General features: G+C 40.7%; 1 protein-coding gene across 1 annotated transcript in view; it reads right to left on the reverse strand.

Moving 5' to 3' along the window:
* SUPT16H (SPT16 homolog, facilitates chromatin remodeling subunit) overlaps positions 1-16,546 on the reverse strand; it is a 51,178-nt gene that overhangs the window by 30,602 nt on the left and 4,030 nt on the right. Inside the window, exons 2-3 of the mRNA XM_066388223.1 lie at positions 1,288-1,380; positions 133-303 (exon numbers count right to left, since the gene is read on the reverse strand). Of these exons, the coding sequence (XP_066244320.1) occupies positions 133-303; positions 1,288-1,380 (264 nt within the window). The remainder of the gene's footprint in view (positions 1-132; positions 304-1,287; positions 1,381-16,546) is intronic.

Below are 16,546 nucleotides of genomic sequence, written 5' to 3' on the forward strand. Positions count from 1 at the left end.
ACCACTTTGTAATCGCAACCACCATATTCTTTTAAATTCCCCTTGTATTCTTTTAAATTCCTAGAAGGCATTTCTGTTTATCACTTTAAAACATTCTTTCACATTTATGACGCATTCTTTATTAATTCTGACCTTTTCTCTTATCAGCAGTGTAATGGCAGGAGCTCCATTTGCATTCTCATTGCCCTTAGTGTTGGCAATCTGTTTTAAGAACTCCACTTTTTTCTTGCTGGCCATGAAAATGATTTTGTCATCACAGAAGACCATGATAGTATCAGTTAGTTCATAACCAAAGAGCCATGTCTATGGAAAAAGATAATAATGACAACAGTATTTAAAGATAAAAAAACAAATAAATGTATACATAATTAAAATATTTATACAATAAGATTATATGAAGTTAACTTCAAAATAATCTGGGGTGGGTAACCTGGATATGAACAAATGAAATGAGACAGGCCAGAAATTGACAATTTATTAGAACTGAATAACGGATAAATGGAGTTCATTATTACTATTTTCCCTACTTTTATATGTTTGAAATATTCCATAAAAAAACCCATCAAATCATTTGGACAATTTTTGTTTATAGAAACTACTTCACCGTTTAGGACAGAAATGCATAAAACGGGACAGAACAGTACACTAGGGAACTGTGCATTCTACCTCCCCTAAAGATTGCTAACTGCATACCACTTACTCATTTCTCTTCTCCCTAAAAGACAAGATTTTTAGCTGGGCACATTGCTCAGCATGAAGGCTTATTTCTCATCCTTTCTTGCAATTAGGTATGGCCAATATTAAATTTTGGCCAGTAAGTTATAAGTAGAAGTATTCTGTGGGTCTTCAAGCACATGTCCTTAAAAAGGGAAGAAGGTCTCTCTCCCATTTCCTTCCCTTTCTCCATTCCTTTGGCTCGGAATGTGAAGGTAAAGACTGGAGCTCTGGCAATTTTTGTACCACGAACATAAATGCTAAACTTTATTAATGGTAAAGAAAGGGAAAAAACTGGGTCACTAAAGACTATTCAAAAAAAAAATATTTTGTATAACCCACTGTTTAGATTTTTTCTGATATATACAGTTAAATCCATCTTTCTTCTTTATGTTCTAAATCAGTGCTACCTACTGAAATTTTCATGAAGATGAAAACATTCTATGTCTGCTCTAACATGGTAGCCAGTATATAGTACTTGAGATTTGGGACTAAGGAATTAAATTTTTAATGTGGCTAGTGCAGTAGATAATTCAACTACTGTCAGGGCTAAGAACTGCTATAACCCCTTACCTGTAAGGCAGTTGACTTAGCATAAACAATTTCTTCATCAACACCAACCGATACAACGATGGCATCAATGTTGGCATACTCATCTTCTCCTTTCTGAAAAGTAGAGTAGGTAATTTGGTTATATTTCTTTTACGCTAGCAAAATAGATTCCTATAGTATTTACTTAAGATGTATGTAATTTTTTCCTAAAAGAAATTCCAAGTTTAAGATACATGTTTACTTGACAACCTCAGAGCCATTAATTACCCTATGCAAACATCACCACAATCTAGAACATTTTCACCTCCCAAAAGAAACCCATTACCAATCATTATCCATCTCCCGCTAGCCCAAGACAACATCTAATCTGTCTCTATGGTTTTATCTATTCTGCACATTTATATATATAAATGGAATAATAACACATGGCTATGTGTCTAACTTTGCTTAACACGATTTCACAGTTCATCCATGTTGTAGCAAGTTTCAATTATGCATTCTTTTTATTGCTGAATAATAGTATTCTGTTGTATGTATCCATTTATCAATTCCTGCACATTTGGGTTAATTCTATTTTTTGGTGATTACAAGTAATGTTGCTATGAACATTCATGTAAGTTTCTGTGTGGAGCTTTTTCTCCTGAGTATGTGCCTAGGTGAGGAATTGCTAGGTTTTATGTTAACTCTATGTTTAACTTTTTAAGGAATCACCACACTCTTCCAAAATGACTATATCACTTTACAGTCCCAGCAGCAATGTATTATATTTCCAATTTCTCCACATGCTGACCAACATTGTTGTCTTTTTTATTATAGCCATCCAATTGGTGTGAAGTAGTATCTCACTGCAGTTCTGAGTTGTATTTCTCAAATGGCTAATGAGGTTAGGAACCTTTTCACATGATTATTAACCATTTGTATGCCTTCTTTGGAGAGGTGCCTATTCAGATCTTTTGCCCGTTCTGTAACTGAGTTACTGCTTTATAATGATAAGAGTTCTTTTTTATATTCTAGAGATGTCTCTTATCAGATATGATTTGCAATTTTTTCTCTCATTCCAGTGAGTTCTTTTCACTTTCCTAATAATGTTGTCCTCTGAAGAGTAAAAGTTTTTAATTTTAAAGAAATCAAAATTCTTTTCTTTCTCTAAGTGAGAGGATGGGAGATAGACAGATTCTTGCATGCGTCCGGACCGGGATCTACCTAGCAAACCTTGTCTTGGGCCATTGCTTGAATCAATAGAGCTATCCTCAGCACCTGGGGCTGAAGCTTGAACCAATTGAGCCATGGGCTGCTGCTAGAGGGGAAGAGGGAGAGAAGTAGGAGAGAGAGAGAGGAAGAGAAGCAGATGGTCGCTTCTCATGTGTTCCCTGACCAGGGACTGAACTTGGTATATCCATATGCTGGCCCAAAACCCTATCCACTGAGCAAACCAGCCAAGGGCCAAATTATTTTTTTGGGCTTTTGATGTCATATTTAAGAAGGCTTTGCCTAACCCAAGTACTTATAAAGATTTACCTATACTTTCTTCTATAATAGTGTTAGCTCCTACATTCGGATCTGATTCATTTTGAGTTAATCTTGTGTATGGTGTGAGAAAGGGCCTTGACTTCATTCTGGTGCATGGGGATATGCAGTTGTTTCAGCACTGGAATTTGAAAAGACTTTCCTTTCCCCACTGAACTGTCTTGGCACTACTATCAAAAATCAAATGATGTAGCCTGGCCTGTGGTTGCTCAGTGGGTAAAGTATTGACCTACAATGCGGAGGTTGCCAGTTGGAAACCTTGGACTTGCCTGGTCAAAGCATATAAAATAAACAATCAATGAACAACTAAAGTGACGTGAAGTGGAGATTTGTTTCTGGATTCTTAATTCTATTCCATTGATCTACATGTCTACCCTTATACTAGTACCACGTTGTTTTGGTTACTGCAGATTTGTAGTAAGTTCTGAAATTGGAGTTTAAATGTGAATCCCCTAACCACTAACTACTTTTGGACAGTACTGTAAGACCAAAGGGCCAATAATTATTTGTGGGCTTTAAGATCAAATTTCTTGACTTCTCCAACAAAATCAAGAAAAACATCTACATAAGACTCTTCTTCACATTAAAAAAAATTTTTTTTTTACAGAGACAGAGAGAGAGAGTCAGAGAGAGGGCTAGACAGGGACAGACAGACAGAAACAGAGAAATGAGAAGCATAAATCATTAGTTTTTCGTTGCAGGTTGCAACACCTTAGTTATTAACTGATTGCTTTCTCATATGTGCCTTGACCGTGGGCCTTCAGCAGACCAAGTAACCCCTTGCTCAAGCCAGCGATCTTGGGCTCAAGTTAGTGAGCTTTTGCTCAAACCAGATGAGCCCGCGCTCAAGCTGGCGACCTCTGGGTCTTGAACCTGGGTCTTCCGCATCCCAGTCTGACGCTCTATCCACTGCGCCACCGCCTGGTCAGGCTTAATTTAATATTATGAAATTCCAACCCTCTTGAGTGCATGTTTTCATTTTTTAAATAGTCTGTGTAAAGATATGGAAAGTATACATGAAGTACTTCTCTTCGCAAACTGAAGTACAATGGTTGTCTCAAGGAAGAGTACTTGTACAATTATTTGAGTAACAATCTGAACCAGCCATTTAAAGACTTATGTATCTGGCATATATTTCTTCGAAAATGAAAAAAGTGAGCTCTTACTTCAAGGAAAATAAAATACACAAGTGTCTGTCAATGATAAAAGCTGAGTTTTCAAGTAAATGTTAAACATTTGAAAAATTTGTCCCTGACTGGTTGGCTCAGTGGTAGATTGACAGCCTAGAGTGTGAATGTCCTGGGTTTGATTCGCAGTCAGGGCACACAGGAGAAGTGACCATCTGCTTCTTCACCCCTCCCCCCTTCTCTCTCTCTCCTGTAGCGATGGCTCTATTGCAGGGGTCCCCAAACTGCGGCCCCCTGAGGCCATTTATCCGGCCCCCGCCGCACTTCCAGAAGGAGCACTTCTTTCATTGGTGGTCAGTGAGAGGAGCATAGTTCCCATTGAAATACTGGTCAGTTTGTTGATTTAAATTTACTTGTTCTTTATTTTAAATATTGTATTTGTTCCCATTTTGTTTTTTTACTTTAAAATAAGATATGTGCAGTGTGCATAGGGATTTGTTCATAGTTTTTTTTATAGTCCGGCCCTCCAACAGTCTGAGGGACAGTAAACTGGCCCCCTGTGTAAAAAGTTTGGGGACCCCTGCTCTATTGGTTCCAGTGCATCAGCTCCAGGCACTGAGGATGGCTCTGTGGAGCCTCTGCCTCAGGCCCTAAAAATAGCTCAGTTGTGATCATGGCCCAGATGGGAAGAGCATTGGCCCCAGATGGGGATTGCTGGGTAGATACCAGGGTGCATGAGGGTGTCTGTCTCACTATCTCTCCTCTTCTCACTTGGAAAAAGGAGGAAAAAAAATTGTACCCACCACTGTGACCTTGACAGCTTCTTTTCTTAAGAATTTTCTGATGAGATCAGTAGTAATACTAACATGCATGATGCTTCTATACTATATGATGAAATGTGTAACATTTAGAAGATCTGTACAAAGGAGGGAACCACACTTTCCAAATAAGTACTGTATGATGTAACAAAGGGTAAGGAATTAAGGTGCAACATAGACCAGTAACTTTTGAGCATGAAAAAGTCATTGATGTGGTTTCAGATTCTACATTACAACTAACTTTTAAGAGATTACCACTGAGTTTTAATATAGCAAAAAAATTTGATAATTATCTGAAAAGGTTATTAAAATATCCCCCCTTTTCTTGCATGTATGTACGAAGCCAGACTTTTTCTACATACTTGATACAACCTATGCAAAAAAAGGTTCTCTGGGGTCCTGAATAATTTAAGAATGTAAAGGGTCCTGATATCAAAGAGTTTGAAAACCACTGTGCTGTATGACTAATGACATATTTTTATCAACATTAACTTTGTCAGTAAATATTATCTCCTGACCAGGAGGTTGGTGCAGCCGAGAGAGTGTCAGACTGGGGCACAGAGAACCTAGATTCGAAACCCCGAGGTCGCAGGCTTGAGCACAGGATCATAGACATGACCCCATGGTCACTGGCTTGAGCCCCTGAGGTCAAGGCACATATGAGAAAGCAATCAGTGAACAACTAATTGTTCACTAATTGTAGCTTCCTCTCTCGCAGCTACAACGAAGAATTGATGCTTCTCATCTCTCTCCCTTCCTGTCTGTCTATATCTATCTGCCCCTCTCACTGTCTCTGTCAAATACAAAAAGAATTTTTCAGCAAAGAAAAAGTTATGAACATATACAAATATTTAAAATACAGAGTGATACATTTTAAAAAAGTATACAGAGCATAATATGTAACTTAATCATTAATATGGGGAAATTAGCCAAAGGAACCCTTTTTTTAAGTGAAAGAGAGAGACAGGAAGGGATAGAGATGAGAAGCATCAACTCATAGTTATGGCACCTTAGCTGTTCACTGATGCTTCTCATATGTACCTTGACCACAGGGGGATCCAGCCGAGCCAGTGACCTCTTGCTCAAGCCAACGAACTTGGGCTCAAGCCAGTGACCATGGGATCATGTCTATGATTCCACACTCAAGCCAGAGACTTCTGAATTTTGAACCTGGGTCCTCAGCATCCCAGGTTGACGCTCTAGCCACTGCACCACCACCTGGTCAGGCTCAAAGGGATCTTAATACAGTAAAAAATATGGAGAAGGCCCTGGCCAATTGGCTCAGTTGTAGAGCATTGGCCTGGCGTGTGGAAGTCCCAGGTTTGATTACTGAACAGGGCACACAGAAGCACCCATCTGCTTCTCCACCCTCCCCTCTCCTATCTCTCTCTCTCTCTGTCTCTCTCTTCCTCTTCCGCAGCCAAGGCTACATTGGAGTAAAGTTGACCTGGGTGCTAAGGATAGCTCCATGGCCTCTGCCTCAGGCACTAGAACTGCTCTGGTTGCAATGAAGCAATGCCCCAGATGGGCAGAGCATCGCCCCCTACTGGGCATGCCAGGTGGATCCTGATCGGGCACATGTGGGAGTCTGTCTCTCTGCCTCCCTGCTTCTAACTTTGGAAAAATACAAAAAAAATAAAAATAAAAATAAATAAAAAATAGGGAGAGAGCCTGACTGGTGGTGGCACAGTAGATAAAGCATGGACCTGGCATGCTGAGGTCCTAGGTTTGAAACCCTGAGGTTGTCAGCTTGAGCGTGGGATCAAAGACATGATCTCATGGTTGCTGGCTTGAGCCCAAAGGTTGCTGGCTTAAGCAAGGGGTTATTAGCTTGGCTGCAACCCCATGTGGTACATATGAGAAAGCAATCATTGAACAACTAAAGTGCCACAACTACGAGTTGATGCTTCTCATCACTCTTTGTCTATATCCCCTTCCCCACTTTGCTTAAAAAAAAAAAAAAAAAAAAAAAAAAAAGAAGAGACCCATATATTTAGTTTTTTTATGATAATGGAAACAAATCCAACAAATCTCAAGGATTCCAATTCATACAAAACATCTAGTTTTCTACTGCTGATCAACAAAGGTAAGAGAATAAATCCTAATTTCTCTTGGAACCTAGTTGCTCTGACTTTTTACAGAATATTCTCAGTTGACTCTTCACAAAAACTGATAGGCTCTAACCTCAGAAGAACTATAACAACACCAGAGTTTAAGAGATCTAAAGATAATGAATTTGGATAAAATATGAGTCAATGAAAAATATTACAATAAAATAAAATATTCTGGCTTGACCAAGCAGTGGCACAGTGGATAGAGAGTTCAACTGGGACACGGAGGACCCAGGTTCAAAACCCCAAGGTCGTTGGCTTGAGCGTGGGATCACAGATATGACCCTATGGTTGCTGGCTTGAGCCCAAGGTCTCTGGCTTGAGCAAGGGGTCACTCGCTCTGTTGTAACCCCCCTGTTCAAGGCACATGTGAGAAAGCAATCATGAATAACTAAGGTGCCACAATGAAGAACTGATTCTTCTCATCTCTCTCCTTTCCTGTCTATATGTCACTATCTGTCCTTCTCTCTGACTCTCTCTGTGTCTGACAAACAAACAAACAACAACAACAAAAAAAACCCCAAATATTCTGGCCCTGGGTGGTTGACTCAGCAGTAGTAAGTCAGCCCGGCATGTGCAATTCCTGGGAATCCAGTCAGGGTAAACAGGAGAAGCAACCATCTGCTTCTCCACCCTTCCTCCCTTTTCCTTTTCCTTTTTCCCCTCCCCCTCCCCTCTTCTCTTCTCTCCCCTCCTGAAGCTTGGTTAGAGCAATTTGGCCCTGGGCCTGCAGACTGCTCCATGGCCTTGCCTCAAGCGCTGAAATGGGTTCTGGCTTGCTGGATGGAACTGGCTGGGGCGCAAGCGGGAGTCTGTTTCTCTGTCTCCCTGCCTCTTACTTAACAAAAAAAGAAAAGAAAAAAAATTCTGACAGTAAAACCGGGAATAGTATTTTGTATTTTCAAACCTTATGTGGAATATAAATGCCTTACACTGATTACATTTGAAAACTCTTCGGCTAGCATAGCAGTCCCTTGCCCCAGAACCAGCCTTACAGCCAGCTCCAAATGCCAGCCTGGTTACTTAAGGGAGGAAAGTGCTCAACTCTGTGCTGCTTAAACAGCCCCAGATTCCTACTGATCTCTTCTGCTTAGGCTGATCTTCAGGATTAAGACTGGAGCCCTTGTCAAAATGGGACTTGTGACCTCTGTGCTTCCCTCTCTAGATGAATATTCTTACAGCAGTTACTCCTTAGTAGTACACATAGACTCAACATCTACCAAATCCTTTCTGTCTTCATTCTGCTACTCTCTAGTTTGTCTGGTCCACCTGACACCCAAGTCTGACAAAAACAGGTGTTTCAGATGGGAATAAATATCATTTACTCAGCAGCTATTATCTTTATTTTTTTATTCTTTTTCTAAGTGAGAGGAAGAGCGATAGAGAGACAGACTCCCACATGTGCTCCAACCAGGATCCACCTGGCAACCACCATCTGGGGCCATGCTTACACCTTAACTATTTTTAGTGCCCGAGGCAGAGAGACTCCACAGAGCCATCTTCAGTGCCCAGGGCTGATGAGCTCAAACTAATAAGAGCCATAGCTGTGGGAGGAGAAGAGAGCGAGGGGGGGGGGGAGGGGTGGAGAAGCAGATGCTTGCTTCTTCTGTGTGCCCTGATCGGGAATTGAACCCAGGATATACACACACCAGGCTGATGCTCTACCACTGGGCCAACCAGCTAGGGCCTGAGTAACAATTTACCATATGTGCCTTCTTACATTTATGATCTGTAATCCTCACAATAAAACTTTAGGTGTAGTATGCATCATCACATTCAGAACCCCAAATCAAGCCACAAAAACACCAAATATCCCACAAAAATATATGGACAACCTTTACACTAATGATTTAGGCTTGGGAAAAAAAGATCTGAAAGTCTAATTAAAATGCATACATCATTAAGTTTAAAATAGTTTTCATTAGGATACATTATAGAATAACAGGTAGTTATACTTTCCCTACCATTTGTTAAGTCTTTCAGTTAACAAACTAGACAAGGAGAATACTATCATTAAGGTCCTAAAAATAAAAATAAATTCCTTTGGAAAGTTTGTGATTTTCATCTATAAGGAGACTTAAGAGTCATTTGACAGCCTGACCAGGCGGTGGCACAGTGGATAGAGCATCAGACTGGGATGCAGAAGACCCAGGTTCGAGACCCCGAGGTCACCAGCTTGAGCGTGGGCTCATCTGTTTGAACAAAAATTCACCAGCTTGGACCCAAGGTCGCTGGCTCAAGCAAGGGGTTACTCAGTCTGCTGAAGGCCCACGGTCAAGGCACATATGAGAAAGCAATCAATGAACAACTAAGGTGTCGCAATGTGCAACGAAAAACTAATGACTGATGCTTCTCATCTTTCTGTCCCTGTCTTTCCCTCACTCTGACTCTCTCTCTGTCTCTATAAAAAAAAAAAAAAAGTCATTTGACAAACTTTTCAAGGAAGATGTTAATGTTAGCATTGGTGATTTCTTAAATTTACCAATTTAAGAAATTGGTAAATTGGCAAGCAACAGGTATCAAGTTGTTCTGTATTTAGACTGTAATGCCTGTTGGGTAAGGGCTCTCTATAAAGCAGACTACCTGGGTTTGAATCTTTGACCCCACCACTAAATCTGTCTCCTTGATCGTAAGTGTGTATAAAGTGCTAATGTGTAAAAGTGCTTATCTCACAGTATTGTGTGTGTCATTATTATTAAGAATGAAATGGCCACCTGAACTGTGGTGATGCAGTGGATAAAGCATCAACCTGGAATGCTGAGGTTGCTGGTTCAAAACCCCAGGCTTGCCTGGTCAAGGTACAATATAGGAGTCGATGCTTCCTGTTCCTCTCCCCCTTCTCTCTCTCACCCTCCTCTCTCTAAAATAAATAATTAAAAAAAGAAAAGAAGTAGTCATATGTTACAAATTTACTGTGTACCACCCACTACTATAATTGATGTCAAAGATTAGCTGTTGATTACATAATCAGTACAGAATATGTACAGTAGAAGGGACTTTCTGAGAGTGTGAAACTCACATAGATGACTTTTAGGTGACTCCTTCCTCTCTGTATCTCTCTTCCCCTCCCGTAGCCAAGGCTCCATTGGAGCAGCGTTTGACCGGGCACTGAGGATGGCTCCATGGCCTCTGCCTCAGGCACTAGAATGGCTCTGATTGCAGCAGAGCATCGCCCCCTGGTGGCCGTGCTGCGTGGATCCCAGTCAGGCGCATGCAGGAGTCTGACTGACTGCCTCCCCATTTCCAACTTCAGAGAAATACAACAACAAAAAAAAGGCAGGGGGTGAGAGGTGGGATGGGATATACTCTAGTCTATATGGTTGAGTTCAGGGCTAAAATTGGAAGGTATGGTCAGAAAGCTTAAGAGATGGACCCCTCAAGTTCTTGGAAGCCCCAAGACAACTCCTAACCTCTACACAAAAGGACTTGCTTTATTCTCTGGAGAAATGAACTCAGAAAGGCTCTACACTCAGATTTTAGGCCCAGCAGAAGGCAAGTACTAAACGTTGGAGAATTAAAAGTCCGTATTTTGAATGACAACTGGGAATAAATGCCTCCCCCAAAAGAATTAGAGGATTTTTCTCTGTGCATCTTCATTGAATTTTGAGGAAATACGTCAGCTACTGACATTTGGGGGTCCTCCACAGAATGAGCCAGCCTATTCACTCTAGAGTAACCCCTACTACAGAGTTGAGAGGCCCTATTCATGCAGAGCTTCCAATTAGTTTCTTATTGCCTTTGTTTTTATATGAGTTAGTATAGCCAAATCTCATTTTGATTTCTGTGAAGTCTCCAATAAATGAGAGAAAGCGAATAAACCCAGAGGAAACGGACAAGGCAGAGGACAGAAAATAAAAATTAAATAAACACCATAATAAAAATAAAGTACATCTGTGAAACAGACAAGAACAGAGGATAAGACCTCTCAGAAATTAAAAATAGCTGAAATAAAAAAAAAAACCTCTTTGGGCCTGACCAGGTGGTAGCGCAGTGGATTCAGATTTGAAACTCCAAGGTTGCTGGCTTGAGCGCGGGCTCATCCAGCATGAACGTGGGCTCATCAGCTTGAGCAAGGGGTCACTTGTTCTATCTACTATAGCTCCCTGGTCAAGGCACATATGAAAAAGCAGTCAATGAACAACTAAGGCGTCACAACGAAGAACAGATGCTCTCACCTCTCTCCCTGCCTGCCTATCCCTCTCTCTCTTGCTAAAAACCTCCCCCCAAAAAACAACAAGAAAAACCTCTTTGGAAAATAAAGTTAAGAAACAATATCTAGAAGACAAAGGAATAGGAAATAAAATGAAAACAAATTTAAGCCAAGAGGTCTAAACCTTACTGCATAAAAATTTCAGGTTTTAGAATAAAAAAAAGAAAGATCATTCAGGAAAAAGAGGGGAGAGAATCATCAAAAAAATATTCTACCACTACAGGATATAAGTCGAGACTAAAAGGGCCCCCACTTTCCAACTCAATGCAGTGAAATTTCAAAATATAAGAAATAAATGATTTTAACTGTTTCAGAGAGAACAGGCCATACACAGTGGAACGGGAAATAGAATCAAACCAGCCTTCTCAAAACTAATACTGTACTGTAAGCTTAAAGACTGACAATAGCTTCAATTCTGAGCCAAACTTTTAACTTTTTTCTGCTTGCAAGGGAGTGGGACAGGACAGACAGATAGGAAGGGAAAGAGATGAGAAGCATCAACTCAAAGTTGCGGCACCTCAGTTGTTCATTGACTGCTTTCTCATATGTACCTTGTTGGGGGTGAGCGAGTGCCTCCAGCCAAGTCAGTAACCCCTTGCTCAAGCCAGTGACCATGAGGTCATGTCTAACATTCCACTCAAGCCAGTGACCCAGGTTGATGCTCTATTCACCGCGCCACCACCTGGTCAGGCAACTCTAAGTTGTTTTCAACCTTGAATTTATATCCACTCAACTGTATTACTAACTAAAAGTAAAGATGAATAAAACTTCTTAAGATACACAAAGACTCAGCAAATACATATTTTCTTTATCCTTCCTTAAGAATCTCTTAGAGAAAATGCTTTAACAAAAACAAAAAAATAAAATAAAAATATGGGCTGTAGGATACAGCACACTCAACAATGGAAAGTCCCAAGGTTCAATAGGCCTGGAGAGCAAGCTATACAGATAGAGCAGTCTAGTGCAAGGTTGGGAGAATGGGGGAGGAGGAGGTGGTGGTGTTTATAAAACCAACACAGATTAATAAAATATATAAAGATTGTAAGTATTTTAGAATTAAAGATTGATGAGATTATTAGGGCTAGGAAGGTTTAAAAAGGGATAAAAACTGAGGCAATTATTAATGCCAGGAGAAATAAAAACTATAGAGGAAAAGGAAAGGTAATTGTTCTGCTATTTTACCCAGCAGTAAGATTATTTAAATGAGCATTAACAATGTAAACTAATTACTGACTTTATTAAAAACAGTGGGAAAAAAAACTTACCAAGAGGGGTAAGGTGCCAAGAGGCGATAAAGCATATGTAACAAAATGTTGTATAATCTGGGTGGAAGATACATGGGTATTCACTGTAAAACTAGTTCACCTTTCTGTATGTTTGAAATCTTTTAGAACAATGTGTCAAGAAGAAATTTAAAAAGTAACAAGAGATAGGGAAGTTAAACGAAGTGTGCTGGCATAAAAAAGTTCAATGCTAATTTACCAAAAAGTTAACATCAAAAATGGACAAATCAAGAATTAGAAATATATATATAAATATTACTTCAAATATGGAAGTGAAGGCCTAACTAGAGCGTCGACCTGGGATGCTGAGGACTCAGGATTGAAACCCAGAGGTTGCTGGTTTGAGCGCGGGCTCATCTGGCTTAAGTGTCAAGCTGTCGGCTTGAGCATGGGATCATGGAAAGAGGAAACATTTTTGAAGTCTATGGTTATAGCTAGGATATGGACATGATCCCATGATCACTGGCCTGAGAAAGGGGTCATTGGCTTGGCTGGAGTGTGCCCCGCCCTGGGTCAAGGCACACATGAGAAGTAATCAATGAACAACTATGAGTTGATTCTTCTTATCTCTCCCCCTTTCTATCTATCTCTCCCTCTCAAAAACAAACAAACAAACAAACAAAAAAAAAGGTGAAAAACAAAGTGGTCGCTTTTTGGGCAGGTGACTTTTTAAAAAGTCTTTTAGAACTGATTTTTTTCAAACCTGTGTATGTATTACTTGATTAAAAATAATTTTTTAAAGTGTAAGGTATATGTAGTAAGAAATAAGCAAAAATTATGAAGGTGTATCTGGATGATAAAAGCTGGGGAAATACTGCAGAACAGGAACAACTATCTTCCTTTGAACCAAGTGGGTATTACATTAAAAGAGAAGCCCTGGCCGGTTGGCTCAGTGGTAGAGCATCGGCCTGGCGTTTGGGAGTCCCAGGTTCAATTCCCGGCCAGAGCACACAGGAGAAGCACCCATCTGCTTCTCCACCCCTCCCCCTCTCCTTCCTCTCTGTCTCTATCTTCCCCTCCTGCAGCCGAGGCTCCACTGGAGCAAAGTTGGCCCGGGCGCTGAGGATGGCTCTGTGGCCTCTGCCTCAGGCGCTAGAATGGCTCTCGTTGCAACAGAGCGATACCCCAGATGGGCAGAGCATTGCCCTCTGGTGGGCATGCCAGGTGGATCCTGGTCGGGCGCATGCGGGAGTCTGTCTGACTGCCTCCCCGTTTCCAACTTCAGAAAAATACAAAAAACAAACAAACAAACAAAAGAGGAAACATTTTTGAAGTCTATGGTTATAGCTAGGATATGCATATAATTTATCATCCAAACTAAAACAATTTTGAGAATAATAGGGTGTGTCATTAATAATTACACAGGGACAAAAGGTGAACAGTTTCAAGAAAGGCAGGAGTACAGTCATCCTAAGTATAGCCTGAGTAAAAATATTTTCAAACCAAGAAAGGGCGGCATAAAAGCTCACAAATCACCATTGTTTACTGGATGTCTTTAACATGCCTGGTACTAACTATACTTGTTAATAGAAATAAAAAATACAGCCTGACAAGCAGTCGTGCAGTGGATAGAGTCAGACTGAGACGTGTAGGACTCAGGTTCGAGACCCCGAGGTCGCCAGCTTGAGCACGGGCTCATCTGGTTTGAGCAAAGCTCACCAGCTTGGACCCAAGGTCGCTGGCTCCAGCAAGGGGTCATCACTCAGTCTGCTGTAGCTCCCCCCCCCCCCCCCCCCCCGTCAAGGCACTTATGAGAAAACAATCAATGAACTAAGGTGAAGAACTGATGCTTCTCATCTCTCTCCTTCTTGTCTGTCTGTTCCTATCTGTCCCTCTCTGTCTCACACACACTCACACACAAGAAAGAAATATAAAATACAAAAAGTAGGTAACTAGAGTAGACTACAAAAGTTGAGTAAGCAAGAATAAACAAATCCCAACCCGCCCAAGTATTTACTTTCATCTTTATGTCTCTTTGCTCAACAGACCAAAGCATTATTTAAATATTTAAACTGTTCTCTATCTCCCTGCAGAGATAAAGGAGCCATAAAGAACTGAGATGAACATTATCTTGCTGGAAGTAGTATGAGAATTGCCTTTATTTCCTAAGCTGCAGTAGATAACTGCCTAGTTCTGGATAGCAATCCAGAGCAAAAACTTTGTCCATGACAAAAATGGGTGAAGAGCCAGAGAGTGGCAGTCAGGACACGCACTGACACTAGAACTTAGTATCCTCCAAAGGTACAAATTTTCTTTTTAGGCCTGGAGCCACCCACTCAATCCTGACTGGTAGAGCTATATGAATGAATGCACTGGATCAATTCTTTTTGAAAACAGCTGGATTTTGATATTTTACAGAATTTTTATTTTTTTTAAGTCAGAGGAGAAGAGATAGTGACAGACTCCTTCCTGCATGCACCCTGACAGGGATCCACCCAGCAACCCATCTGGAGCCGATGCTCAAATCAACCGAGCTACCCTTAGCACCCAGGCTGTTGATCAAACCAATTGAACCACTGGCTATAGGAGGAAAACAGGGAGAGAAGGGGGAAAGGGTAGGGGAGAGAACAGACGGTCACTTCTCTTGTGTGCCTTGACTGGGAACTGAACCCGGGACATCCATATGCCAGGCCAATGCTCTATCCACTAAGCAAACCAGCCAGGGTCCAGAATTCTTTTGGGGTAATTAATAGTCAATAACTGAAGTTGAGGTTCACTCAGAACAAGATGTGCTAGTAAATATGTCTCAAATGAGTTATAGTTGTGCCATGGTATTGTATCCCTCAGCTCTCAAAGAAGCTGAGACTCCAGGATGGTGGGAACCTACCCACCCTGTACTTTATACAGTACTAATCCCATTACTTCAGTTGTGGGATTCAGCAGGTTCGCACAGGTTCAGTAGAATCAATATTGAATTTTTTGTTGAGTTTGGCAAACCAGTTGTTAAAATGGCACTTATAATCAGGGTTCTCTCTAAGGTGGGAATCTGAGCAGCCGCCTAATGTGAAAATCACAAATTTACATTCCTTACTCTTTTAACATTCACCTGCGCAACAGTGTGTTTAAGCATCCGTAGTAATGTTCATTCTAACCATAGGTGAAAAAAATTGCAGATGAGGATGCCAATCAAGAAACAATATAAAAATACTTAAATAACAGTTTTACTATTTTTTATCAGATACTATTTAATATTCTTTCATTAATATTTTAAAACTCTTTCTTATAATCTAGTTTTGTGTATCTCTTATATTGTTCTTATTTAAATATTAAATGCATAAAATAATTAACTACCTTTTGGTATATTGTTTTTTTATACTTAAAACGGTCATTAGGGCAGAGAACTGGTTGTTAAATTATTTGAATCCCACCACTGCATTACTTGGTTAAAAATAATCAAATCATGAGAAGGCTGGGATGCCCTGAATAAGAACCCTTTAAGGCAGGGGTCTCAAACTCGCGGCCCGCCAAACAATTTTGTGCGGCCCGCAGACTAATCCACGAAGTTCAAAATATTTTGGATAAAATTAAGTAAGCCTAGGGGCCTACTTGTATTTTTCATTTCTCTAGCATCCTAGCTAGTTATTAGCTTAGTTAACAGCAGTTGTGATGCGAACTACAGTTTCTGGTCGTTTTGTGACACTGAGTAAACTGCATGTACGATTGTGCTTGTTGTACTGATTTTTTTTTGTTTTCAACTGCAGTGAGAAAAGTGTTGCATAACAGTTGCCTTTTGTAGACCTAGTGCGGCCCGCCAAATGGCTGTGATCTTGCTCTGCGGCCCACATGCTGAGTTGAGTTTGAGACCCCTGCTTTAAGGGTCTGACTCGTGGTGGCGCAGTGGATGGAATGTTGACTTGTAGTACTGAGGTCACTGGTTAGAGACCCTGGGCTTGCCTGGTCAAGGCACATATGGGAGATGATGCTTCCTGCTCCTCCCCTTTTCCCTCTCTCTCTCCTCTCTAAAATGAATAATAAAAAAGAACCCATTAAGTATAAAAAGACAGAAGAGAAGCCCACAGCCCCTCTCATGATCCACCACTTCTACTTGGGGTTTCCTAATGCAGAAATACCAAGGTGCTGCAAATCCTTTCTGCTCATAGCAGTTCTAATTAAAAATAAGCAGGGGCCTGACCAGGTCGTGGCGCAGTGGATAGAGTATCAGATTGGGATGCAGAGGATCAAGGTTCGAAACCCTGAGGTTACT

Source organism: Saccopteryx leptura, chromosome 6 (assembly GCF_036850995.1).
Source record: "Saccopteryx leptura isolate mSacLep1 chromosome 6, mSacLep1_pri_phased_curated, whole genome shotgun sequence".
Classification (NCBI taxonomy): Eukaryota; Metazoa; Chordata; class Mammalia; order Chiroptera; family Emballonuridae; genus Saccopteryx; species Saccopteryx leptura.